Raw genomic sequence first — 27,065 nt, forward strand, 5'->3', positions numbered from 1 at the left:
CTTTCCTTTCACCACCAGATGCATCCACAGCTGAGCATCCTTTCGGCTTTGGCTCAGTCGCTTCCCTCTTTCTGGCACTATTAGTAGTAGCCCTCTGCTCTTCTCCAGTAGCATATTGGACACCTCCCAACCTGAGGGGCTCATCTTTCAGCTTCATATCTTTTTGCCTTTTGGTACTGTCCATGGGGTTTTCATGGCAAAGATACTGGAATGGGTTGCCATTTCCTTCTCCAGTGGATCATGTGTCAGAACTCTCTGCTATGACCTGTCCGTCTTGGGTGTCCCTGCACAGCACAGCTCATAGCTTCATTTACCTATGCAAGCCCTTTCTCCACGACAAGGCAGTAATCCATGAAGGGGAGATAATGATGAGTGCCATCTATTTTAAAACTATTACTTGCCTGGAATGTATGGAGTAGGCGACCTACACAAAGTTGTATAAAACAAATAATAAACAACATGCTATAGGTAACTTAATACCTTTATGAATGAGCAACATGTTTTAATTTGAAAACAGGGAAAACTGTTTCCTTCAATCTTCATTTTCTATAAAATATTAGTTTAATTCTCTAATTTTAATTTTAGATCAAATGTAATCCATCATAACTGACATGAACAACACCATGAGGGAAGATCTTTACAATTCATTGAATGACCTCCTTGAGAAGCAATTTAACAGTTTTAAATGGTGGCTAAAATTTATTAACCATAACGGAAAGCCAAACATTCCTACAGCTTCATTGGAGAAAGCTAATCAACAAGAAGTTGTAGATCTCCTGATTCAATATTATGGAGAAGATGCTGTAGAGGTGTGCATTTATGTCCTTAAAAAGAGCAACATATATGAAATTGCTAAAAAACTTGAGGAAACTCTACAAATAGGTAAGAAAATCCAACATATTATAGAAAAGTTATCTCCATGTGAGATCAACTGGAAATAAAAATTGGAAACTGCCTGCCACTGAAATCCTTTTCAATTGATTTGTTGTTGTTGGCTAAGATTGACAGTAGCTCTCCAGGTTTTCAGAGTGGGGCTTTCCTTCTAGCCTGAAATTCCCAGTCTTTTCTCTGGAATCAAACCTAAGGGAAGCATCTGCTGTATCACTCAATTTGGCACATTCCCATCACTGTCAAAGAAAAATGTTGAGCCAACTTCAACCAAACAGCTTAGTTCATTGATCTAAATTTAAAGAAGATCCTTTAAAAATATTTAATTATTGATCAAATAATTAAAACCACCCTTTTCCCTCAAACTGGAATTCTGCGTGGTGTAGAAGTAAAAAAAAACCAAAACATTAAAATAGTGTATGCAAATTAGAGTAGAGTAGAGTAGAGTAGAGTAGAGTAGAGTAGAGTAGAGTAGAGTAGAGTAGAGTAGAATAGAATAGAATAGAATAGAATAGAATAGAATAGAATAGAATAGAATAGAATAGAATAGAATAGAATTCTTTATTGGCCTAGTGTGATTGGACACACAAGGAATTTGTCTTGGTGCATATGCTCTCAGTGTACATAAAAGAAAAGATGCATTCATCAAGAATCATAAGGTAAAACATTTAATGATAGTCATAGGGAATAAATAAGCAATCAAATCATATTGGGAAACAGTCAATATAAATCGTAAGTATACCAGCAACAATGTTACAGTCATACAGTCATACGTGGGAGATGGGTGATAGGAATGATGACAAGATTAATAGCAGTACAGACTTAGTAAATAGTTTGACAGTATGAAATTTACAATTTAAGAAGGCAAAAGTGGATTAAAAATTAATATGAAAAATTAATTAAAAGATGGGGGAAGAGGGCTTTCAGAGTATTAACCAATCAGACGGTTGCATTTTCTCTGCACTCCATGCATTGCTCTAGAACCATATTATTATAACATGAAAGGATGGGAAAGTGAGTGCCTGCCTCACCTCTGGAGTAGAGTGTTTCACAGGATGGGGGTAGAGACAGAGAAGGCTCTGTTCCTGGACTCTGCCAGTCAGAATTTTTAGTTGACAGTGTCCACAACATACCTTACCTGCATGACTGGGTGGGACAAACTGAATTAATGGGATTAAGACAGCTCTGTAGTAACCTGGCCGCATTCCATATAGGGCTTTAAAGATTATAACCTTGAATTGGATTCAGAAGCAGTCTGGGCATCTCCACAGGATTTGTATCCTGCTTGGTACCTAACTGGGGTCGAATCCGAGAGATTTTATCTTCCAGTTACAAGGAAAATTCCTTTGCACAGTCCTGTAAATAGGCTTCCAGCCTCACTTTTGCCTAGGAGAGTCCTGGTAAGCCTAAACAGAGCCCTTGGGCAGCATTCTGCAAATGCAGTAAGAGAGGAGACGTACTGGCATTTCGACACTCTTACTGCCATGAGTTAGGCCTTAACAGCAGCACTAGCTTATGTGCATTTGAATTCATTCTTATTTTCCTCCAGTAGTGCTCTAGGAGCCTCTTGATCCTTTTCAGCTCCCTCAACTCCTCAGTGAATTATAGGGAGCAACAGGAGCAATGGTCCAAAAGAGACCGCACAGACGCAATCCTGTCTGAGGCCTTGGCCCTTTCCCTATTCCAGGCAGCCACCAGGATGTCTGGAAGAGTATGCAACAGATCAAAAGTTATTTCCCCCAGCTCCCTTTGAAGCCCAATTGGCTCCATTAGTCACTGGGGGTAGACTAGTCAAATGGGTCCAGCCTTCCTGCAAAGCAGGGAGGGTAGAGAAAGAGAACCACAAAGTCACCAGGATGTGATATCACCATGATTTTGTTCATGCTTTTATCTAGCAAGCTTCCTGACATGATACAGCATTACAATATCTTACAAGTGGTGATGCTATTGTTGCTACTAGGGAAGTGAGCAGAGCATGAAGTACTGGGTGGAACCAGAGAACAAAGAAGGGCAACTTCTATCTTGCAGCAATCCCAAGTGGAAAGAAATTGAGAGCTGATCTTGGGGAAGGACAGTCCCAAATATCTAAAATCCCCTGAGTATATTTTTACAGTGGGGATGCCAAATTAGGGAGCCAAAAAGCATCCCAGAACCAGTTGCAATTCCAAGAAGAAATTCCATTTGTCTCTTGTTGCAACGTGTAGGGCTGCTTTAATTTGCTTGATATTCTGTTGGATAACTCATCAGACTGGTCTCTGTAAAAACATCCATATTTTTGAAGGAAGGCACAATCCACACACACACCCTTGAACATCCCTGTCCAAAGATCTAGGGTGCTGCCCTTTTATCAAACTACTTAGACTAGAAAAGAAAAGGCTAAAAAGATTGAATGGCTGACATGGTATCATTGAAACCCAGTTCACATTTAGCTGAAATATGGTGAAGAGCTCACTCAGCTTCTAAAATTCCGATGCCCAAAAGAGACATATTTGTAATTGGAAAACCCAAAAGAACCATTATCCAAAACGGGAGCTTTGCTGGACTAAAGATAGAATGCAAAATTATTTAAGTTTAAGTTTAAGATTCACTTGGAAAGTAAATTATGGAGGACTGTAATATGACACACCCCATCAATTCCACAAAGGCCTCACCATGGGCAGGTGAGGATTTCTACCCCTACCATCCACATATAAAAAACAAACCAAAAGTAGAGATGAAGATGATGAAAGGTGGGGACTTTAAGTAGAGGCCAAGCAGGATGAAAAATGCTGCCAAGCAGATCCTGCAGCTTTGAAGATACCTAAAGGAAACAATTACCTAGATCCTTTCCAGTCATGGTTCAGGCTGGGAACTAGCACTAGGATGATCTTGATTGCATTTATAAATGACCCCTGATGGGAGCAGGACATGAGTAGCACATCTATCCTAAATCTCCTTGATCTCTGGATTGCCTTTAATGCCAAGGATGTTGATATCCTTTTGGAACACTTTAGTACAGGCTTGTCAAACTGGTGGCCCATGGGCTGGATGTGTCACACGCAAGCCATACCCACTCCATCTCCGCAAAGGCAAAAAACATCGCCATACGTCACAATATGTCATGTGACACGATCGAGTTTGACACCTGTGCCTTAGTGTTTTAGGAGTGGGAGGAGTGATTTAATGGTAGCTCTCCTTCTTCCATACAAGCTAGACTGGGAGATAAGGCAAGGGCACAGTTAGTTATGTCTGGTAATTTTCACAGTTGTGGGCCATTCACATCTGCCTATAAATGAAAAGAGGTAAACAGGAAAAGAAATTTATAGGAACATATATGAACTATTAGATATGAAATCCAATATACATTGCAAATGTAGGCATCCATAGAGTCACCCATGTAGTTACCTATTTAAAAAAGCTCTGAAATTATTTTTTAAATAATTTGTATTTTACTAATGATAGACCATCTTCACTTACAGATATTGATGCTCACCGACCGCCAGATTCATCAGGTAAGGCAGCAGTCATTTAAAAGTTCACCATTCGGGGAGGACATACATTTTGACGGCAGCAATCCTTCCCATAAGTGATAGCTGTAAATTTTTCCACCTCTCCAAATCTCTAACTGTCTGATTATAAAGGGGAATGGTTGTTTTTGTTCCAAACTGCCCCGATAAGTTTGGATAGGGAATTCTTCAACAACTTGAACAGAGTTGTTTCTAAATTTATTTGGCAAAGTAAAAAATCAAGGATTAAGCTCAGGATGATGCAGGAACCTAAAATTAGAGGGGGATTTGGACTCCCAAATTGGGAGCTTTACCATCAGGCAGCCATTCTGATATGGGTGAAGGACTGGATTGCCCTGAAAAGGAGGTGGCTATTGGCGGCAGAAGGTTATGGCCTTCAACACGGTTGGTACCATTTCTTATGGCCAGGACAGTCAGCCCGACCGAGGTATTTTTGGAATCATTATTTACCTAAGATCCTAGGGGATACCTGGGAAAGACTTAGGAGAAAGTTGTATCTGAAGATACCATGTTGGATCTCAATTCAGGAGGCCCTGGTATACCCAACATTATATAAAGGAGAGAAGGTCTTGACCTATGAAGATATTTTGGATACTCAGGGCAGACTGAAGACACGGGAACAACTGAGGTCAGAGGGGTGTAACATAGACTGGAGGGCCTACACCCAAATACACTCAAGATGGAAGAAAGATCAGGAGAGTGAAGGGATATATCATGGAAAACAAGAATTGGATAAAATCTTATTAGGTAATGACAGGAAAGTCTTATCGAAATGCTATTCTTACCTATTATCATTGAAAGCGGGGGAGGAAGTCGTTAAAGACTCCATGGTTGCTTGGGGGCAAAATATGGGTTATTCATTGGATCTTCAAAAATGGGAGGAGATTTGGCTTAAAAATTTAAAATTAACTATGACATCCTCTTATAAAGAGAATATTTATAAGATGGTTTATCGATGGCACCTACCTCCAGCTAGATTAGCTAAAATGTTCCCCGGGACATCTTCACAGTGCTGGAAATGTCGGCATAGCAATTGAACTTACTTCCACCAATGGTGGACATGCCCACTGGCAGCTAAATATTGGAAGAAAGTACGATGATGATTGCTTGAAATCACACATTGTAGAGTGGAACTGAAACCGGAAACCTTTTTGTTGGGGGTTAGACCTGCAAATATTGGATTGACTAAATGGTATTTGATGTTGCACATAATTACTGCAGGGAGACTGGCATTCGCACAAGAATGGAAGAATGAGGACTTACCAATGGACTCAAAAATAATTTATAAAAACATGGAATGTGCAGAGTCCAATAGACTTACAAAACTGATCAAGGGTAAAAGAGACTCAGACTTTTATGGTAGTTGGAATATGTGGTATGATTGGACCCAGAAACGATGGGAGAGAGACAAAGGATAATGTTGGGTTATAATTATAGATGATGGTATATTTATAGTAATTAATAAGTATTGGAAATGTAAATTTGTATACAAGAATCTGTAAATATTTTCTATTTTTACTCTCTGATTATTGGTGTATATATATATGGATATTTTGGTGGTGTTACACAGTGATAGAAAAATTATTATACATTTGTTTTTGATTTTTTTTTAACTATAACAATCTAGCTCTAATAAAAAAATTTAAAAAAAAATTCACCAAATTATGTTTAAAGTTAATTCAAGCATGAATGGGCCCTAACTTTAAACCTAACCCTAACTCCAATGGGAAAAGCTGCAAAGTGGTTTTGGCAGTGCAGGCAGTGCAGGCAGGCAGGCAGGCAGGCAGGCAGGAAGGAAGGAAGGAAGGAAGGAAGGAAGGAAGGAAGGAAGGAAGGAAGGAAAATCCCCAATGTTCCCTGCCAGCTTCCCAAAAGAAAACTCAATGGAAAGTTGGCAGGAACTAAAGTCATTCCCCACCCACTCCCACTGCTGTTTTTCTGTCTCCTGTCATTCTGTTTCTCTGTTCAAAGAAGGAAATATATCTAAAATGATGACTCAACAGTCAATACTAGATAACTCAGCAGGTTATCTAGTATTACATTTTAATTCTCCATTCATAGACTCCGTTTGGACACAACTTGTTCAGATTTTGCAGGTTACTTATTTGTTTGGTTTTCACATTTCTGAATTGCCCATCTCCCTCAAAGAGGGACTCTTTCTAATAATATGAAATCTTTAGTCCATTGGCTAATTGGGGCCATAAATGCATCTTCCCAATCTCCAATAGAAAGTTTTTTTACTGCTAAGGATGGCACAGAAAATCCATTTCTGTTGTCCAGCTAGCAATGTTCCCATAATAGGTAATAGTCCCAGAATATATATATATATATAAGTTTTCACGGGTATATATGTGTGTATAGTTAATATTTCGGGTTTCTTCCCGTGTAATTGTGGATATATCCCTAAAAGGGTAGAAGCGACGTTTCGACAGAATCTCATCTGCCATCATCAGGCTTATGTGAGGAGTCTTTTGCAGTTTAGTAACGGCAGTTACTGCAAAAGACTCCTCACATAAGCCTGATGATGGCAAATGAGATTCTGTCGAAACGTCGCTTCTACCCTTTTAGGGATATATCCACAATTACACGGGAAGAAACCCGAAATATTAACTATACACACACACACACACACACACACACACACACACACACACACATATATATATATATATATATATATATATATATTTTCTCAGGTTTTCGCGGGTGTTTGTATGTAGGTCTTTGGTTATTCGGGTCTTCTCCCACGTAAAATTGGAAGTGTCTTGGCGACGTTTCGACGAAGTCTCATTCGTCATCTTCAGGCTGGTGTTCTCGGCTTCGTGCTTCCAGTTTGCTCCTGGAAGCACGAAGCCGAGAACACCAGCCTGAAGATGACGAATGAGACTTCGTCGAAACGTCGCCAAGACACTTCCAATTTTACGTGGGAGAAGACCCGAATAACCAAAGACCTACACACACACATATATATATATATATATATATATATATATATATATATATATATATATATATATATATATATATATATATAATGACATGTTATTCTCACATTTTCAAAAGGGCAATGGTTTATTGATTTCTTTTCTGTACAAATGTAATGGGGGACCTATAAATATTATTTTATATTGAATAAATTATAATCTAAGATATATTGAAAATTTTGATACTGACAGTAAGTATGTTGTTGTATTAAATTAAATCTCTACCTATTACTTAAATTCACTTTTTAAATTGTACATGTCAATGATTTATTGGAAATTAATATTTATAAAGTCTATCTGGGATGTTAAGTTTCATAAGATTGATGATTACTTCTAATTATCTATGTGTCTCTGAAGCTGAAATGCTGCAGGTCCAAAATAAGATGCCAATATATGTTGCATCAGTGGAATGCTAAAGTAAAAAGATATTTATCCTTTAAAAAAGGAAATTAAAACTAACATCATAATCATCATTATTGTTGTTGTTATTATTATTATTATTACTATTATTATTATATAATCAGTCTAAAGTAAAAATCTCAGCATAGATTCAAACCTTCCATAGAATAGAGATTTTGTTTTAAAAAAAAAAATTTGATTATTGCATTGCATCAATTAAATATGGGAAAAGGTACCAAAATGCAATTTTCTACAAATAGTTTACCACAGTATTCAACTTGGCTATAATAGTGACAAGGGTCATGTCTAATCTGTTATGTTCTGAAGGTGATGCCATCTAAATAACCAAGAATGACATATACAACTATTCCAAAAGATCCTAGGAAGGGTATTAATATTGAATGAAGTTGCTCTAAATTTGGTTATGGTCAGACTATCTTTAAAAAGTCAACCTTGTATTTGTGGGAAAAGAGGAGGAGGAGGAAGGAGAAAGGAGGAGAAAGAGAAGGAGAAAGAATTGTCTAATAGTATAATTCAAAATTTGGGAAATCGAAAGCCCATCTATGAACAACTACATATTTTTCACACATAGTCTGAATTGAAGAAACCCATATCTATCCATCTGTCAGTCTCTTTTGTTTCTGAATAAAAAACAATCACATAAAATATAACTTGTGGCGGTATTATATTCATTCTAAGAATATTTACCATATCTCAGGTGGGTAAGTTTTAAAGAATTCCATCTATCAATGTCTGAAGAAACATATTTATATATATTATTAGTATTTAGTGTAATTATTTCATAAATGTTATGTAGAACAAGAACTAAAAAATAAATAATTATTATTTAATGTATTGATTAGCAAATTTTTCCTATTGACATCAGTTTCTATTTAGACTAATTAACAGAGTATCCTACAATTTCCCTAAACAAATTAATCAGAGAGGGGAATGGGGGTGGCTTCAAGGAGAAGATGCAGTAGTACTATACACCTAATTGACTTTCTTATGCGGGCCTTATTTTTCATATTTTATTTTGATTCATTCTTTTTTTAGATTACAGAAGCCACATTCAAAAAAAATTTCAAACCATCGAAGATCCTAATTCTATTCCTGGTGAATATGTATCTCTAAACCAGAGATACTCAAGCTTAATCATCCTAGATTATCACCGGTCTGAAGAGGAAAGAGAAGATGAAATTCTGGCGACAGGAAGGAAACATGTTGAAATCATCAGCAAGAGAGCAAAGTCTTCAACGAACATTAAAACGTTATTTAACCCTGATAAATGTGGACTAATTCCACAAGTTGTTGTGTTGCAAGGAGCTGCAGGAATTGGAAAAACCATGATGGCCAAAAAAATCATGCTTGATTGGGCATCTCAACAACTTTACCAGGATAAATTTAATTATATTTTCTATATTTATTGTAGAGAGATGAATCTCCATGCAGAACCAGAAAAGAGTAGCATTGCAGAAATAATTTCGAAGCAGTGGCCCAAGTATCGTTCAGTGAAAAATGTCACTCGAAATATATTGAAAAATGAAGAGAAGCTTCTGTTCATAATTGATGGGTTTGATGAATTAAGATATTCCTTTGATCAGTCTGAAGATGACTTTTGTACTGATCCCTGGAAGAAGGAGCCAATGAGAATTCTTTTGAGCAGTTTATTTAAAAAAAAGCTTCTACCTGAATCTTGTCTTATAATCACAACAAGACCTATTGCTTTGGAGAAACTCCATCGATGTTTAGAGCATCCACGGTATTTTCAGATATTGGGGTTTTCAACAAAGGAGAGGGAAGAATATTTCTACAATTTTTTTGAAAATATAAACCAAGCAAGTCAAGCTCTCAGATTTGTGAAACAAAATGATATGCTTTTCACCATGTGTGTCATTCCCCTTGTGAGCTGGATCATCTGCACAGTGGTGAAACAAGAGATGGAGAGAGGCAAGGATCTGCAGAAGACACCATGCACTCTCACTGCAATCTATATGCTGTATCTCTCCAGCTTGTTAAAATTTCATCACAAAGAATCCAAACAGGATATCCGAGCAAATGTGAAAGGTTTGTGCTCTTTAGCCACAGAAGGAATCTGGAAACAACAAATACTATTTATGGAGGAAGAAGTCAAGAAGCATAGTTTCGATCAGGAACAATCCCTCTCCCTCTTTCTGAATGAGAACCTCTTCAAAAGGGACATTGATTGTATTCAAACCTACAGCTTCATTCACTTAAGCTTCCAGGAGTTTTTTGCTGCTTTGTTCTATGTTCTAGAAGGGGAGGAACGACATTCTGAAAATCAGAATAAACATTTGCAGACACTATTAGAAAGACATACATATTTTAGGTCTGATTTTGCAGTAGGATTTCGCTTCCTCTTTGGTTTCCTAAATGAAGATAAAAGAATGAGAGAATTGAAAAAAGAATTTGGATGGGAAATTTTTCCTAATAATAAAGAGTTCCTATTAGACTGGGTGAAAAATAACATTAAAACAAGAATTTATTTCAATATGCAAAAAGAAATGTTTAGTTATTTATATGAGACCCAGGATGACAATTTTGTAAAAAATGCACTAGATGGTATCACTGAAATAAATTATCAGTGCAATTTAGATATGGAATTGATGATCCTGGCCTATTGCATACAACACTGCCAGAATTTGGAGAATCTCCATATCGAAAACCATACATTTCTATATCAGGCAGAGAAAGAATTATTTCTTCCAGAAAATGAGTAAGTATTTTTGAAAGTTTATAACCCATTAGGTATTTAATTCAGTTTATGATCCTGCCACTGCTATTCTCTTACTTATTCTCTCAAAAATAAAAAAAAGTGTCAGAAAAATGACACTTAAGATTATAGATAAATGTCTTTAAGCTGCTATGTTAGAGAGGGGTCTCAATCCTCAATCCTAACCCTTTTAAATGATATTTTAGAAACTTGATTTTTTTATACATTGCCCGACACTGACAGTCTGTAAAGAGTGATTTGAAGTTCTTTTGGCCATAAGTAAGCTCAGGCTCTTTCTCCCTGTTAACTAAGAAGAACTACATTCAGCAGTCTGAAATGTTCCATGGCACTGCATTTGAATGTCCATTGTGGATAAAACTTTCTAACTTATGGCAGATAATATAAGGAAATTCTTCTACAATAATTGGAAATTTCTGAACTTCCTTTCAGGAAGAGACACTGATTGCCTTTCCTCAGCCCGTTCTATAAAAAGCAGGTGTTGTTTTTTTTTTTTTTTCAATTTGATTTATATGCCACCCTTCTCCGGAGACTCAGGGCGGCTTACAGTGCGTTAAGCAATAGCCTTCATACTTTTGTATATTTTTATACAAAGTCAGTTTATTGCCCCCACAAACTGGGTCCTCAATTTACCTACCTTAGAAAGGATGGAAGGCTGAGTCAACCTTGAGCCTGGCGAGATTCGATCTTACTTTAATTGCAGACAGCTGGTGTTAAATTACAGTGCTTAGTCTGTTGAGCTATCCAGGCTCTCTAGTTGGACTTCCCTTCCCTTCCAACTCTATTCTATTCTAGCAATTATAGGCAATAATTATTCTCTGAAGATGAATGAATATGATTATGTATGGTGTGTATCCATGCGTGAGTATATAACATTTGCATCAATGGTGGATTGCTCCCAGTTCGCACCGGTTCGCAAGAACCAGTAGTAAAAATTTGTAGTAGTTCGGAGAACCGGTAATAACATTGGCTGGCCATGCCCCCGAACCTGTCCCCGGCCTGGTCGCCGCTTACTTACCCTGCCCACCTCATCAGAAGCTTTTTGTTTTTTTACTTTTAAAAGCATTTTTTCTACAACCTCTTCAGCCAAAAAAATGCTTTTAAAAGTAAAAAAAAAAAGCCTCTGATGATCATGCGGCTCAGCTGGGATCACCAGAGGCTTCTAAAAGCATTTTCTTCTGCAACCTCTTCAGCCGAAGAGGTTGTAGGAAAAAAAATGCCTTTAAAAGCCTCTGGCGATCCGATCTGACTTGCCTGATCGTCAGAGGCTTCTAAAAGCATTTTTTTCTGCAACCTTTTAAGGTTGTAGAAAAAATGCTTTTAAAAGTAAAAAAAAAAAGTTGGCCATGCCCACCCAATCACATTACCACCACCACCACCAAGCCACGCCCACAAAATAAGCCACACCCACAGAAGCAGTAGTAAAGAATTTTAGGACCCACCCCTGATTTGCCTATTGCTTCTCATGTCTTGATTGTGGGACTTTGAGTTTCCTGAAATATTCTCTGTGATTCCTTTTGTGTGTGTGTGTGTGTGTGTGTGTGTGTGTGTGTATGTGTGTATCTAGGATGCCATGCTTAATCTTAATTCCCTCAAATAAAGCTCTGTAACCATTTCATTTACAAAATGGTCTTGTTTTTACTATTACTTTCCCATATTAAAATATGAAGAAATTCATTTGTGGTTACTTTACAAATGGATTTTACAATTATATTTGCAAAGTATAGGGACTGGAAACACTGAAATCTGAGAACAAAAATGTCTTTCCCCATTAGGAAATGGAGTTTGGATGAAAGATATGTGGAAGACTTCTTTAAAGCACTGACAAAGCTGAGACACTTACAAATCCTGAGGTAAGAAACTGCTTGCATTTTATCACAGATGTCATTGATATAAAAACAATACATAGTATTTGAAGTTTATATATTACTATAATATTTCTGTATCAGACTCTCATCAGTTTCTCATGGTCGCAATAGAGTAGGCTTTGCTGAGGGTTCCTGCAACCTGGGAAGGAACTGGATGATAACAGACACTGAGAGAAAAGAAAATTTTAGAAAATGTAAGGAAGGGAATTTCTGCACGAAATGCAGTGTATATTGTTGGAAGGCCTCCTCCGTAGAGAAAAAACAGAGCCATGCCCCCCACCCAATCTGTTTTTTGTGTATTTGTGGGAGAAGGTCTGAGGAAGGGTATGTTCATAATGGTTATGGAAGGTAAAGAAAGAGGCTTATGTGGCATGTAATATGGGTTGAATTGGTAGGTGAGTCAATGGAAGCACTTGACAAAAAGCAGTCTGCTCTTGGCAGAGAAAATGAATTAGAGTGGTTGTGTGCATAGCTTGTTAAAATAGAATTGATTGTGGTGGAAAGATTGAGGAACTGAATTGAGGGAATGAGGCTGGGCATTGTATTTCTTCTACCTCTCCTCCAAAGAGGAAAAGTATGTCTCCAGTTCATCACAAACATATGAGAAAGCGAACAAACTTATAGTTCCCAGAATAAGACGGACGGAGAGATGGATCCTCATCTGAAAGTCAATTTCATAATACTCAATGGATTCATAGGTTACTTTTTCAGTTTTAATAAATATTAATAATCTTAATAATCAGAGATTGGAAGGTCCTATTCTTTTCTAATAATCTCTGCCAGCCCTATATATTGTTATAAAAGAAGGCCAACTGTAATGGTCTATGAGAACAACCTTGAGGAAGAAGAGAAAGAGCCACAGTCAATGCAACAGTCAGGTAAAAGCCCATAGTAGGAATGTAATTTGAGTAAATATCTCAGAGTTCACCCTCCCTGGTTCTCTTTAGGATAAGGGAAGGGAAGGAGATGTTCAAATCTCACATTTTCACAAAGACAATATATATATAGACAAATGTTCCTTATTACTTTTGGAGTTACTAAAAGTGGGTGAAGAAGAATAAGAGAGGGATTAATTATCTTTCTTTCAAGAAAGCCTAAGTATACTGGGTTAAACTGGCTCCATACAAACAGCATGCAACACCAGTTGTGAAATTTAGTTTCTGCTGTGAAAATGGATTATATTCTTGCTTCTTGTGTATTTTTTTAAATATACAAGATATATATTTGCAATCATAAAGAGTAAAGTTATTCTAAGAGGAAACTTCCCAGCAGTAGTTGTGATGATGGTAGTTGACTTTAATGCTAGGTTAGGGCTCTTTTGCTTAAATTCCAGGAGCACTCCGGACAAAAGAAAGGCATCTTTCCCTCCCTGGTCTAATGGCAACTGAGAGATACCCACCCAGTATCATGCATAAATCTTAAGGTACCTTGGCAGTATTTTTAAAAACTTCACTGCTTGGAGTATCTGCAAATGGCATGAGTGCTTTTTGGTGGCAAAGTCTAGAGGAGCCAGAATAGGTAGCTAGGGGGAAACAGGTCCACACTATCCAAACTGACAGTTCAGTTGAAAGAGTTGAAGCTGGAAAAACCACTCTTGTTTTCCTTGGAAGTTTGGCAAATTATCTTCTTCAGGTTTTACTAAGAAGCCATGAGGCAACCTGCCAGGGAATCTTATAAAACTGACATTCTTGACAGTATAGTTTAAGTTTCTTAGACCAGTTTCAGCAATCCAAATGTAACACTTAGCAGTATCACTTAGACTTATATACTGCTCCATAGTGCTTTATAGCACTCTCTGAGCATTTTACAATGTACACTATTACTTCCAACAATCTGGGTTCTCATTTTACCAACCTCGAAAGGGTGGAAAGCTGAGTCAGCCTGAGTCCCATCAGGATCAAACTCCAGACTTTTTCAGTAGAAAAAGATTATTAAGTTTAGCAATAGCAATAGCACTTAGACTTATATACCACTTCACAATACTTTACAGCCCTCTCTAAATGGGTTCTCATTTTACTGACCTCAGAAGGATGGAAGGCTGAATCAACCTTGAGCCAGTCAGGATCGAAATCCTGGCAGTGGAATGCAGAGTTTTCCTGCAATGCTGCATTCTAACCACTGTGCCACCACAGCTCAAGTTTACCTTGAACATTATAGTTAGAATTGTTGTAAGGTATTTTACCACTAGAACATTACACCAGACAGATTGTGAAAAGGAGTACTCCTTTTCTGTGAAATGCTAGAAATGTAATGAAAAGATTTAATCCCTCCTCCATACCTCCATATATGGTGGCAATGTTGCAAAGCTCAGCAATACTGGAAAATAATTCATTATAGAAGGGAACAAATTTTGAAATCATAATTCCATTTCGTCCTGAGGTATTTTTATTAAATGTTACTAAACACATTTCTTCAAAATATACTGAACTAAAATTCAGTACATGTTAACCATTGCAAGGATTTTATACGCTCTTTATTGAAAAAGATCTTTGATCCTATCTATAGAAGTAGGGATAATGAAATTGTGGGAATATACTTTAATGTCTATATTAGTTTAAAGAAAATTGGACTTAGAAATTATTTGGAAACCATTTTTAGATTACAACCAGACACTAGAAATGGTGCCATATCCAGCATACGGGTTTCAATGTTTCATTTTGATAATCTACATATTATTTACACGATTATTTTAGTGTACTTTTTATCATCTCTAGTTTTTCTTTTTTCATCTTATTGACTTCAGTTTGTGTTAAACAAGTATCTTTACAGTTCAATACAGACTTTTTTTTTTACTAGAAATTGAGTATGGCATGTCTTACAATAGTTGTAGGTGTGTTCATCATAGGATATTTTAGATCATCATCATTTAATGCTTTCTTGAGATGTTTATCATCTCTGTACCATCCATTTTTATATATGATACTTCTGTATTATCTTTTTCCATTCTTCTTTGAAAATTATAAATGTAAAGCATACCTATCAGATACCATTCTAATGCTTCTGAATAATTGCTGTTGTTTGGGGGGATATTCCATCAGAATTCTTCAACAGGCATCTTGCTGATATCTTCAGGGAAAGCCAGAATGTTAACGTTGTACTTAAAGAACACAGAGGTATCTTTTGACAGTTAATCATCTGAAAATATATACAGGCAGAGGCACTTCAGTTGTAATATATAATCATATTATTATCAGTTCCTACAAGAATACAGTTCACACTTGTTTGCCAAGGGGAAAAAATGTAATTTCTCAGATTCTTCTCTACAGGCTTCCTGGAGGGTTCCTGACCAAATCCTGCAGCAGGCATCTTGAAAAAACATTCAGGAGAAATCAGAGGTTGGAGCAGTTGGAGTTGTCCCCCGTGAATGCAGATGGCAAAGCAATGGAATTGCTGTGTGCAAGGCTGCAACATCCAGATTGTAAAGTAAAAGAACTGCAGTGAGTGACCAGTATTTATTTTTCATTTTGATGTCTCTCTTGGAGTTCTGGAAATATATTCATGAAAAGACACTTCCAGTTGTTATATATGGCTATATTCTCTTCAGTTCCTTCGAGAATAATACATTTTCTATTCTATACCAGGTTCTAAATTTTTTTACTACCAGTTCTGTGGGCATGGCTTATTTTGTGGGTGTGGCTTGATGGTCATGTGACAATTCTTTAGGATTTATCAGAGGTATTGGTCTACCAGGCTTTTAACTGCTTGCAGAGCTGTACCGGTCTACTCATTTGTTTTTGGAGGCACTGGTCTACCCATTCATTTTTGCAGGCACCAGTCTACCCATTTATTTTTGCAGGCATCGGTCTACTCATTTGTTTTCTTTTAACACTGATCAGCTGTAGGGCGGCCCTTTGAAGCCCTGCAGCAAGAGTTTAAACAGTTTTTTTCTCTCTAGCCGATCAGCTGGGACTCAGGAGGCAGAAATAGATTGGGGGTGGGGCCAAATAAAAGGTAAGAATAATGCAGGGGGGGCAGGGGGCAGAACCGGTTCGGTGATGTCATATCGTCACCGCTACCAGCTCGGCGGAACCAGGCCGAATGGGGAGGAACCCACCACTGTTCTATACCTGATCATAATGAAAAAGCCATAAAGAATTTTTGCTAAATGGTATGAAATCTGGGGCCTCCTTACTTTCCTATCTGCTAATTGTTGAGAACCTGGCAGGACTAATTTTTTTTCCCTCTGGGATCTGTTCCTAGGATGAACCATGAAGATTAGAAATTGTTATTAAGACATTTGCAGTTATGGCAGCATTTACGCTGATAAGAATGTCTGCATCTAAATTTCATAGATTTCAAAGTCTGTAACTTTTGCTTTTGCTTTGCAGATATTTTATTCTGCTTCTTTTAACCTCTTCTTTTAAATTTGGATTTAAGCAATTTTGTGGACTATAGTAATTCAGGTGGATTATATCATCCTGTACTTTCTCTTCAATTGTCTACTAGCTTCTTTTAATATACTAAAGATGCTTTGAACTTTCTTCTCCTTATGATTTTGGGAATCTGCTTTGATATAAACAGTGGCTTGAAGTTATTTGATAATGCACATTAAAATTTCAATTTCCATTTTCTTTCAAGAGACCTTTGGCTTGCTATAAATATTACTTTGGTTATTATTAGCATTGAATAATTTGGACTTATCTTTCTTGATTAACCATCATTCTGTGAATTGTAGTGTGGATATGCCTAATATATATTTATTTCACTGTTTCTAATTGCATTTTGCATTGGGCTAGTTTTGTTTGGCTTATTTTCTTCTTCTATTTCTGCCCACATAAACACTTGTTTGAACTACAAAAAAGCATTCCAATGTAAGATAGTATTTTTTCTCTTTAATGTCAATTGTTTTTTTTAAAAAACCTATTGAATCTGTCATGCTTGTTTCCCTTCTTTCAAATATGTTAATTTCTTATAACAAAGATTGTTAATTTTTAATCCTGAAGATATATTCATTCATGCATTTAATTCAGTGACAAAACATTCCTTGTGTACATTTCTCATAATATTTTGTTTATTACATTATGTTGCATTATATATCAGATATATTAATTAATTAATTGATATTAATTAATTAATTCATTAATTATTGATATTAATCTGATACAATCTGATATTAATCTTTTGCTGTTATCATGTGATTTGCTGTAATTTCATCAATCTTGAGCCCATCAGGATCGAACTCTAGACTATGGGTAGAGTTAGCCTGCAACGCTGCATTCTAACCACTGCACCTGACTTAATTGAATTGTTTCATTGAATTGAATTGAATTTTAGATCAAAATGTTAATGTATTTTATATTTGCAGCTGTATAGGAAAACTTGGAAGTTTTTCTTTTGTTATCATTTTTCTTTATTCTTTTGCACTTTTCCTTTCCCTTTTTCCTTTTTAGCAACTTTTGTCTGTTTGTTTTTTATATTTTATCTTTTGTAGAAATTTTATAAAGTATATTTTTAAAAAATAATATACTCTCTGCTTGTTTTTCAAAAATAATTGTAATTTTTCACACTCTTCTCTATAGGCTTTCTGAAGAATCCCTGAACGAATCCTTCAGCAAGCATCTTGCAGAAGTACTCCGGAAAAACCAGGGATTGAGAGTGTTAAAGTTGTTCTTCAAGAACACAGATGACAGAGCAGCAGAAATGCTATGTGAGGGGCTCCAATGTCCAGAATGTAAAATAAAAGAACTATGGTGAGTGAGCAGTGTTTGTTTTTCATTGATGTGTATTATCTTGAATGTTGTTTTTTCTGGAAAGATATCCACAGAGAGGCAGTTCTTGTTTCAATATGTAACTAGGCAACCTGTGACCTGCTCAGACTTTCTTCTTTCCACATATAATATAATCTGGAGCCACTTCCCCTCTCCTCATGATCCTCAGTAGAGGATCTACTCTACTTTCTCTTTCTCTTCCTCCTTAGCTGATCTGCAAACCACTTTCATTGAGATGATGGGGAACAAAGGGAGCTGAGGACTGTGGGAAAAACTGCATCTCCAACTAGCATTGCAGTGTGTCCCCAAGGTCCACCTCCCTCCAGGGGAGAAGAGTGCTCACTCATTGATCGATGGTGTCCACCAGCCAGGCCTACCTCCCCAGCAGGCATCTGAGTCACTGCCTCACCCTTACCTCACTGGCAACAGTGGCTAAGAAAATTCAAATTTTGGCCTAGTTCCAAAGCAACCAATGACCACGCATCTCTCAGATTTTGTCACCAGCCAATTGGACATAGGAGCCAAATGGAGGTGGAAAAGAGGCTGGGTATATACTGCAATGCTGGTTGGAGGTGCAGTTTTTTTCATTCCATCTTTTGTTGCAGCACACAATCTAAGTTGTTTCTGGAAAGTGTAGTTAAAAGACATGGTAATGTTGAAGCAGTCACAACATTGCCAAATGTCATTCCCATAGAAGTCATGGATCCTGGCATTCTATAAATAAGCCTATTTCAGCTTCCTTGGTTCAATAATTGTTGCCTTATTTATATATTTACTTATCAATCAAATTTATACCCTGTCCATCTCAATATATATGTGATTCTGGGTGATTTATAATAAAGTAGACTGTAAAAACCATACAAAAATATACAAAGTAAAAAAGTTGAAGAGAGCATCACCCCTTGGGCTGCATACCACTGTAGGATCCCCTTGCTAGTTGGCAGAGCCAGGTCTTCATGTTCTTCCAGAAGGCCAAAAGACTAGGGACCAACTTCATTTGTGGAGGTAAGAAGTTCTATAAGGCAGGAGCAATGGCCTAGAAGGTCCTTCTCCAAAATCCTCCCAGTAAGAATTCTTTAGCATATGTTAATACAGTTTTCAAATATGTTATTCTGATTCTTCTGAATATTTCTGGAGGCTTGGCAGAGAGTCTTTCAAACAACCAGTGCAGGGATCTTGCTGAAGTTGTCGGGGGGGAAAAAAAACAAGTCAATAAGAAAGTTAGGAGTTTCCTGTCCATGTTAAAGATGACAAAGAAATGGAAGCACTGTTCAAGGGGTTCAAACATTCAGAGGATAAGTAAAGAGATTAATGTAACTGAGCAGAATTTTCAGGGTGATTTGTGTTATTACCTCTTGATAGTTTCTCTTTTGTAAATATATTCAAGGAGAGGCTGTACTATTATCCACAAATAAGTATATTCATTTCAGGTTATTCGAGAATACAGTTTATAGATACATTTGTAATTTTTCTGACTTCTCCCTGTAGGATTAATGAACACTTCTTGAAAGAATCCTGTGGGAAACACTTCCTGCCCCTCAAAATCCCTGAGCCCTTGGATCTGCTTCCACTAGGAACCATACGCTCCTCCCTGCCCCACATCCCAAACACTCACCCTTTACCACATATTTCCTTCTGGAGCTCCTGTTGGGGAAGGAGCTCCTGTTGGGGAAGGAGAAAAAACTGCTTTGTCCCTTGGTGTCACAAAGGTTTCAGGGTTCCCTTGAATTCCCCAATGAATTAAGGCCACTGGAATGATGGTTGCTTCCAGAATGGAGGAACACGGCCTATAGAGCAGCTTCTTCCCCAAGCTGCATGCTCACAAAGCTGTACTATTATCCACAAATAAAGATATTCATTTCAGGTTATTCGAGACTACAGTTTATAGATCAATTTGTAATTTTTCTGACTTCTCCCTGTAGGATTAATGAAGAGTTCTTGAAAGAATCCTGTGGGAAACACTTCCAGTCCCTCAAAGTCCCTGAGCCCTTGGACCAGGGGTGAAATCTAAATTTTTTTGCTACCGGTTCTGTGGGTGTGGCTTAATTAGTGGGCGGAGCTTGGTGGTAAGGTGACTGGATGGGCATGGCCAAGTCAATGTCACTTCTTTGCCCTTTTTTAACCTACAAAACACAACACAACACAACTGGCTCACCCACAATGTAAAAGCAGCTGTGCTAGACCCAAAATGGCCCCTGCAACAAACAGGAACCTCACACAGCCACAAAAAACCCAAAAAACCAATTTTCACACTTTACACACACAAAATTCCACATACAGCTTTGTGAGATTTTGTGTGTTTGTGTAGTTAGAGTGAAACACTACAGAAACACACTAAATCTCAAAAAGCTTCACAAATATTATTTTATTTTATTTTATTTTTATATAAAAGCAGCTAAATTTAAAACTTCCTAAACTTTAAATGGCTAGGTCTAAAAAAAGAACAACTAAAAATTATGATTAGCAGGCAACTCAGCTGGGATCATCAGAGCTTGGCTCGTCAGAGCCATTTAAAAGTAAAAAAAGGCTCTTTTTTTGCTCAGGGATTTTTGCTACCGGTTCTCCGAACTGCCTACCGCCATCGCTGCCTACTCACCCGAGCCGGTCCGAACTAGGAGCATTTTACCCCTGTCTTGGACCTGCCTCCACTAGGAACCATACGCTCCTCCCTGCCCCACATCCCAAACACTCACCCTTTACCACATATTTCCTTCTAGACGTTCTGGAGCTCCCATTGGGGAAGGAGAAAATGCTGCTTTCTCCCTTGGTGTCATAAAGGTTTCAGGGTGTCCCCAATGAATTAAGGCCACTGGAATGATGGTTGCTTCCAGAATGGAGAAACGTGGCCTATAGAGCAGCTTCTTCCCCAGTCTGCATCCTCACAAAGCTGTAACTCAGTTGAGCGGAGCTGGGTGCATTTGGATTTATTGCCTTTGAACTGACTGCTTGCAAGTCCACTGCTTAGCTGCATTCAGCTTTGCTCTCTTGGCTTCACCAGTTCCTCCCTCTGCCATTTGCCCAACATAGCTGAGCAGCAAGCCTGCAAACAGCGGGCTTGAAGGTGACATTGTGTTCTGCTCACTTACCTTTGTCCTTCTGCTTATGAAGGTATCCAGGAAGGATAGTGTCTTCTTTCCTTTTTTCCATCTGAGTTTTATTCCTTTGAAAATGTTCTTGGTTGTTGTTTGATTTGTATATTATTCAATTGAATCTTTAGGTTTTGTTTATTATAGAGGCATCTTAAAGAGATAATAATTAAACTGCTGTGATATGACTGAAATTATTATTATTTGTATAATAATAATTACTTTGATTTGGTATGGAACCAAATATGTTTCTGCCATGAAATAAATTATTTGATCCATCAAAAATTAAATAATTAAATGGACTATTGCTTACAAAAATTTACAGATAATGAAAATAAGTTTTTAATCAACCTGTAACAGAAGATAAAATTAAAGAGTCATCTAGCTCTCCATTCTGTCATCTGGAAGCCCCTGAAATGGTTGTGTACCATGTAGGGATAAATGAATGACAAATCAGAGATTGATAGAGTGCAAGCTCAAGAAACCAAATGAAAGGAAATTTTTTGCACTCCTCTCTACAGCCTTCATATAGAGTCTCTGACAGAATCCTTCAGCAGGCCTCTTGCAGAAGTATTCAAGAAAAATCAAACACTGAGAGAGTTTGAGCTGTTTCCCAACAGCACAGATGAAAGAGCAACAGAAATTTTATGTGAGGGGCTCAAACATCCAGACTGTAAAATAGAAGTAATACGGTGAGTGAGCAATGTTTGTTTTTCAGTTTGATTTGTATCATTTCTCTTAACTGATTCTATTCTGGAACTATATCCACAGAGAGGCAGTTTCAGTTGCAATACAGTATGTAATCATTTTCTGTATGTCAACCCTGAGGCCATTTTTTTGAGATGTCTTAATGGCTGCCACAGCGAGGCTGTCTGAAGCTGTGGGAACGGGATGGGGAGTAGAGATAGTTGGGGTCCTGCAGCCATAATACAATTCTTTCCCCTGGGAAGCAAGGACATTCTCACCAGGCGTGGATCGATAGCATCAGAAGTTGGGACTGTAACCTGATTGGGACCTGTGATGGATGTCCCACCTGAGGGGAAGGAACTTTGGGTTTGAATTGGGTGGAGAAAACTGGGGGTTTTCAGAATTGTGTTTTCCCCAGATGCACCAATATGACTTGTCCAATAAAGGAGATTATTAATGGATCCAAGGCTGATGATGTGATCTCTACTTTGGGCTCGTTACTTGGAACTCTGACAGTATGGGTCCTTCAAGAGTACAGAATCCATGCTTCTTTTTGAAGATATTATTCTAGTTCAGGCTTCATGGAAAGTCTGCAAAAGAATACTGCAGAGATCTTGCTCAGAAAGTTCTCAGAAAAAAAATCGGCAAGAGAGTTAGGGGTTTTTGTCCATGTTAAGGGTGAGAAATAGAAGCACTGTATGAGTGGCTCAAATATTTAGACTACATGTAGAGAGATTAATGTAGATGAGAGAGTTTTCAATTTGATGTGTGTAATTATCTTTTGTAAAAATATCAAGGGAGAAGATCTACAATTATCTACAAATAATAATATTGACTCCAAGTTCTTCAAGACTCCAGGTTAATAGTTGATTTTTTAAGATGTATCTGTAATTTTTCTGTAGACTTAATGAAGAGTTCTTGAGAGACTCCTGTAGGAGACACATTGCAGGAGTTCTCAGGATAAACCAGACCCTGCGTGAATTATATTTGCATGGTGACCACATTAGAGACAATGAGGAGAAGCTGCTGTGTGAAGAACTAAAACACTCAGGGTATAAGTTAAAGATATTATGGTAAAACTTCAGTTAATTCTTTTCTGTTTGATTTGTATATTATTTAACTAATTTCCTAGGTTTTGTTTATTACAGAAACATTTTAATTTAAATAAAATGAAGTGAAATATTTCACTTGTGGCATTTTGAACTTATATTTTCCGTCTTAATGAGAATTTATTCACTTATTTTGTATAGTTTTTTATCTGCTTCTTTAATAGAAGATTGTTATGAACTTTTTTCTTGTTCTTATTGAGAAAGAGGCAGAGGTGAAATGCTCCTGATTCGGACCGGTTCGCCCGATCCTGTAGCAATGGCGGCGGGTGGTTCAGAGAACCGGTAGCAAAAATCCCTCCCCCCCCCATGCCCAGCTGAGCTGCATGATCATCAGAGGCTGTTTATTTTTACTTTTAAAAGCATTTTTTCTACAACCTCTTTGGCCGAAAGAGAGTTTTTGAAAGAAAGAGAGAAAGAGAAAGAAAGGAGGGAGGGAGGGAGGGAGGAAAGGAAGGAAGGAAGGAAGGAAGGAAGGAAGGAAGGAAGGAAGGAAGGAAGGAAGGAAGGAAGGAAGGAAGGAAGGACTACAAACCTGGCACTAGATGCAGCTTCAGAGGATAATTCAGGGCTGGAAGGGACCTGGAGGTCATCTAGTTCAACCCTACTCCAGCAGGATATTCTTAGTGAGTTTCTGTCTTTTGATCCCCCAGTCACATAGTTACATAGCTACGTCCTCCCAATCACATGACCCCAGCAAGCCACGCCCAGCAAGCTATGCCCACAGAACCAGTAGGAAAGAAATTTAGATTTCACCACTGCTATAATCACCTGATTGCCATATTTTGATTTTACCTAGTTTTGGTTTTTACTATTGTTGTGAACTATCCCACAGTTGTGGTACATAAGATGGCTAATTATATAAGTCTTATAAATAATCACACACTGAATAATGAGCCTGGCAATGTTGTTCTTCATAAAACATTATTCTGGGAGACTTTAAGAGCAGTGACTGGTGGATTGCCATGACTTCATTTCTGCTCCCACTTAGCATCTATTCCTGGTGAGAGGAAAAACATCCACCAATCACTCTTTTGAAAGTCAAAAATGCACTCATTTGGCAGAACTTGGTTATTCTAAAGCCAATGCTCTGACCATCCATCATTCAAAGGATAACTAAACAAGTGTTTAAAAATTAGTGTAAGTGCAGAAGGGCAGCCCAACTCTGTACCTCAGAAGCTCACATATTGCCTAACCAATGCTTTGCAGAGCACCACTCATGCAATGCTCAGGGAAAGGCCTTTGCAGTAACTAGAGGTCTTATTTGTCCTGTAGCCCAAAAGCCACTAGAGAGAGGATGGTACCCAGGCAATCTCAAGAGGCCAATAAGACCTGGGCAGCAGCATTACCAAGTTCCTTTGTGAGATCTGGCAGATCATCCCTATGACAAGGCTTCTTTCAGGAGCAGAAGAAAAATATAACCATGAAGCTGCAACACCAAAAGATGAATGTAGGCTTAACTATGCCATGGGCTGGGGCGGGGATGAAATATGTCATGAAAATATAGCCTTTAGAAATGGTTGGAGTGACATTTTGGAGCCATGTGAAGATGAGTCCAAAGTGTCAAACATGGTTGACTTTCAGGAGAATCCACAGCAAGCTGAGACTTTATCAAAGGTTGAAATGTGTTTCATGCCTCTTACGTACTTTCAGGTGATATTATGATGCATATTTTGTCATTTGCTTCCTTCACCACAACCCCTCCCCTCCCAATGTCTTCTATTTTAATATGATTAGTATAATGCCTACTAGCTCTTTCAAAGGACCAGTTTATTACAGAGCCTTAAACTGCATTACAGGTAGTCCTCAACTTAAAACCGTTGATTTAGTGACTGTTAAAATCAATGAAAAAAGTGACATGACTTTCACATTTATGGCCCTGATTGGGAGGATGTACTGAGAACCGGGCCAGAAAAAATAGGAGGGAGAGAGGTAATGCTCAAGTTTAGAAATGAAATAAAAATTTGAGAGATCTATGATCTTTACCTAATTCTGAGGGGGGGAAATGCTGCAGACCAATGTGAGAAATACTGGGATGCCAAGATTTATTTATTTATTTTTTTTAAAAAAGGAAAAGAATTCCCCTCCTAAAATGGATAGATTTTATAGGGATAGCAAATCCTCCCAAAGGGAATGGAAATCAACTTTTTTGAATAGACAAAACATACCTGGAAAGAATGAGATCAAATAAACCCTGGAATTATCTGGGGTGGATCAGATTATATTTGAAGGTGTGGGTCTGCCCCCAGGGATAATTAGATGGATCGCTGTAAAGCTCTATTTGGGACAACATTTGAGAATAATCTTTTGTTGACAGGTGTGTTTTTTTTTTCATTATAGGGTGAATGGAAAATGTATTCTGTGGAATGGAAAATGGATGGACTACATGTCTTGAGTTTCTTCATGTTTGCGTGCTTGATTTTTGTTTTTGTTTGCATTCAGACTATGAAAAGGAAGAGTTGGAATTTCATATATATATATATTTTAATTTGATTTATATGCCGCCCTTCTCCGGAGACTCAGGGCGGCTTACAATGCGTTAAGCAATAGCCTTCATACTTTTGTATATTTATACAAAGTCAGCTTATTGCCCCCACAAACTGGGTCCTCATTTCACCTACCTTAGAAAGGATGGAAGGCTGAGTCAACCTTGAGCCTGGTAAGAGTCGAACCTGCAGTAATTGCAGGTTAATAACAGGGTGCCTTAGACCACTGTACTATCAAGGCTCTTTCAAGTGAAAGTCTGAAGAATGTTCTTTCAGCAAGTTTAATGGGAACTGAGGACTTTTCTCTCTTTTCAGATGAAAAATGCCAAGCTACAAGAATTAAAGTTAAGAGAATGAATTTGGGACTTTGGCAGATTTCAAAGTAAATAAACAGAAAACAATGCTGATCAAGGATATGTCTTCTCAGGATAGTGATATATTGAACAAAAAGTTGGATTTTAGGGTTGAAAAAAAGGTGAAACGCTTAGGGGTTATGCTGACAAATATAAAACTGTTTCAAAACAATTACTTCCCTCTTTGGAGGGATATTAAACAGGACTTACAAAGTTGGGATAAACTGTACTTATTATTAATGGGTAGAATCTCTGTAATCAAGATGAATATTTTACCAAAGATGCTTTTTTTATTTCAGATGTTACCAATACTTATAACTGACAATCCAATTAAGCAATGGTAGAAGTATATTTTTAAGTTCATAATATGGCAAGGGAAAAAACCAAGAATTAGATATAAGCAACTGCAAGATGCTAAGGAAAGAAGGGTTTGGGCCTACCACACATGAAATTGTATTTTGAACCATGCTGTCTGATCTGGTCAAAAAAAATAGGTGAGCCTCCAGGAAAAAATAGAAAAAAAGAATGAAAGTTAGAACACAGATCTGTTCATGGAAATGTGGACAATAAATCATTAAAAAAAATTATGTACAGACTTCAAAGGGGGATAACATAAGAAAGGAAATATTGATTGAGTGGGTGAGTGAGTGATTGATTAAGTGCCCCCAAGTCCATACTGATTCCTAGCAACCACAAAGATTAAAACTACTCTTTTTTTTTTTTTTGATCTACCATATGGACATGGAGGCATTTAATCCTTATCAGAATTTATTGGAATCTGTAAAACAAGGAACTATAAATAATGTTATATATTCTTAAGTACATATAATTCTGTGCAATTGTTTGATAATACTATTGTCAAATTGTCAATATACAATATAATCATAATGTAGAATTCTAATCAATAAAGAATCAAGATTTATTTTAAAGGGAATATAGAAAGAGAAATATGATCCAGCTTCAAAAAGTTTGATAGTTAGAGTTATCTCTGGTGTGTTTGAGTTGATAAGGAGAAAATCAAAACAAAGTAGATACACACATATAACTTTAAAAAAAGCTTTGGTGAGCATAAACGTAACCCCAGATGTATTGAGGGACAAGACAAATGGTTATAAAAATAGGAAGCAGAGCTGCCTCAATACTGAAAATAGGAAGTTGTGAAATAAAAATTGCTTAAGAAAATATGTAGCTGACATTAGCCTAAGTACATAAATATACATTTCATGTTTTTTTTCTGATATC

The 27,065-nt window shown here is 37.3% G+C and overlaps 1 protein-coding gene across 5 annotated transcripts in view; it reads left to right on the plus strand.

Moving 5' to 3' along the window:
* Positions 1–26,752, plus strand: part of NLRP6 (NLR family pyrin domain containing 6) — a 42,239-nt gene extending 15,487 nt beyond the window's left edge. For 2 of the 5 annotated variants that reach the window (XM_034420120.3, XM_034420121.3), the window contains exons 2-10: positions 586–882; positions 4,347–4,379; positions 8,834–10,514; positions 12,305–12,382; positions 15,664–15,834; positions 17,917–18,087; positions 21,713–21,883; positions 22,781–22,951; positions 25,325–26,752. In XM_034420120.3, coding sequence (XP_034276011.2) covers positions 612–882; positions 4,347–4,379; positions 8,834–10,514; positions 12,305–12,382; positions 15,664–15,834; positions 17,917–18,087; positions 21,713–21,883; positions 22,781–22,951; positions 25,325–25,379 — 2,802 coding nt within the window. In that variant the 5' untranslated portion in view covers positions 586–611 and the 3' untranslated portion in view covers positions 25,380–26,752. Of the gene's footprint in view, positions 1–585; positions 883–4,346; positions 4,380–8,833; positions 10,515–12,304; positions 12,383–15,663; positions 15,835–17,916; positions 18,898–21,712; positions 21,884–22,780; positions 22,952–25,324 lie in introns of those variants that run through there. The other 3 variants (XM_034420123.3, XM_060687775.2, XM_060687776.2) reach the window with 2 other exon arrangements.
* The last annotated feature ends 313 nt before the right edge of the window (positions 26,753–27,065 follow it).

The sequence above is a fragment of the Pantherophis guttatus genome, chromosome 1 (genome assembly GCF_059756535.1).
Source record: "Pantherophis guttatus breed Tessera chromosome 1, ASM5975653v1, whole genome shotgun sequence".
Lineage (NCBI taxonomy): Eukaryota > Metazoa > Chordata > Lepidosauria > Squamata > Colubridae > Pantherophis > Pantherophis guttatus.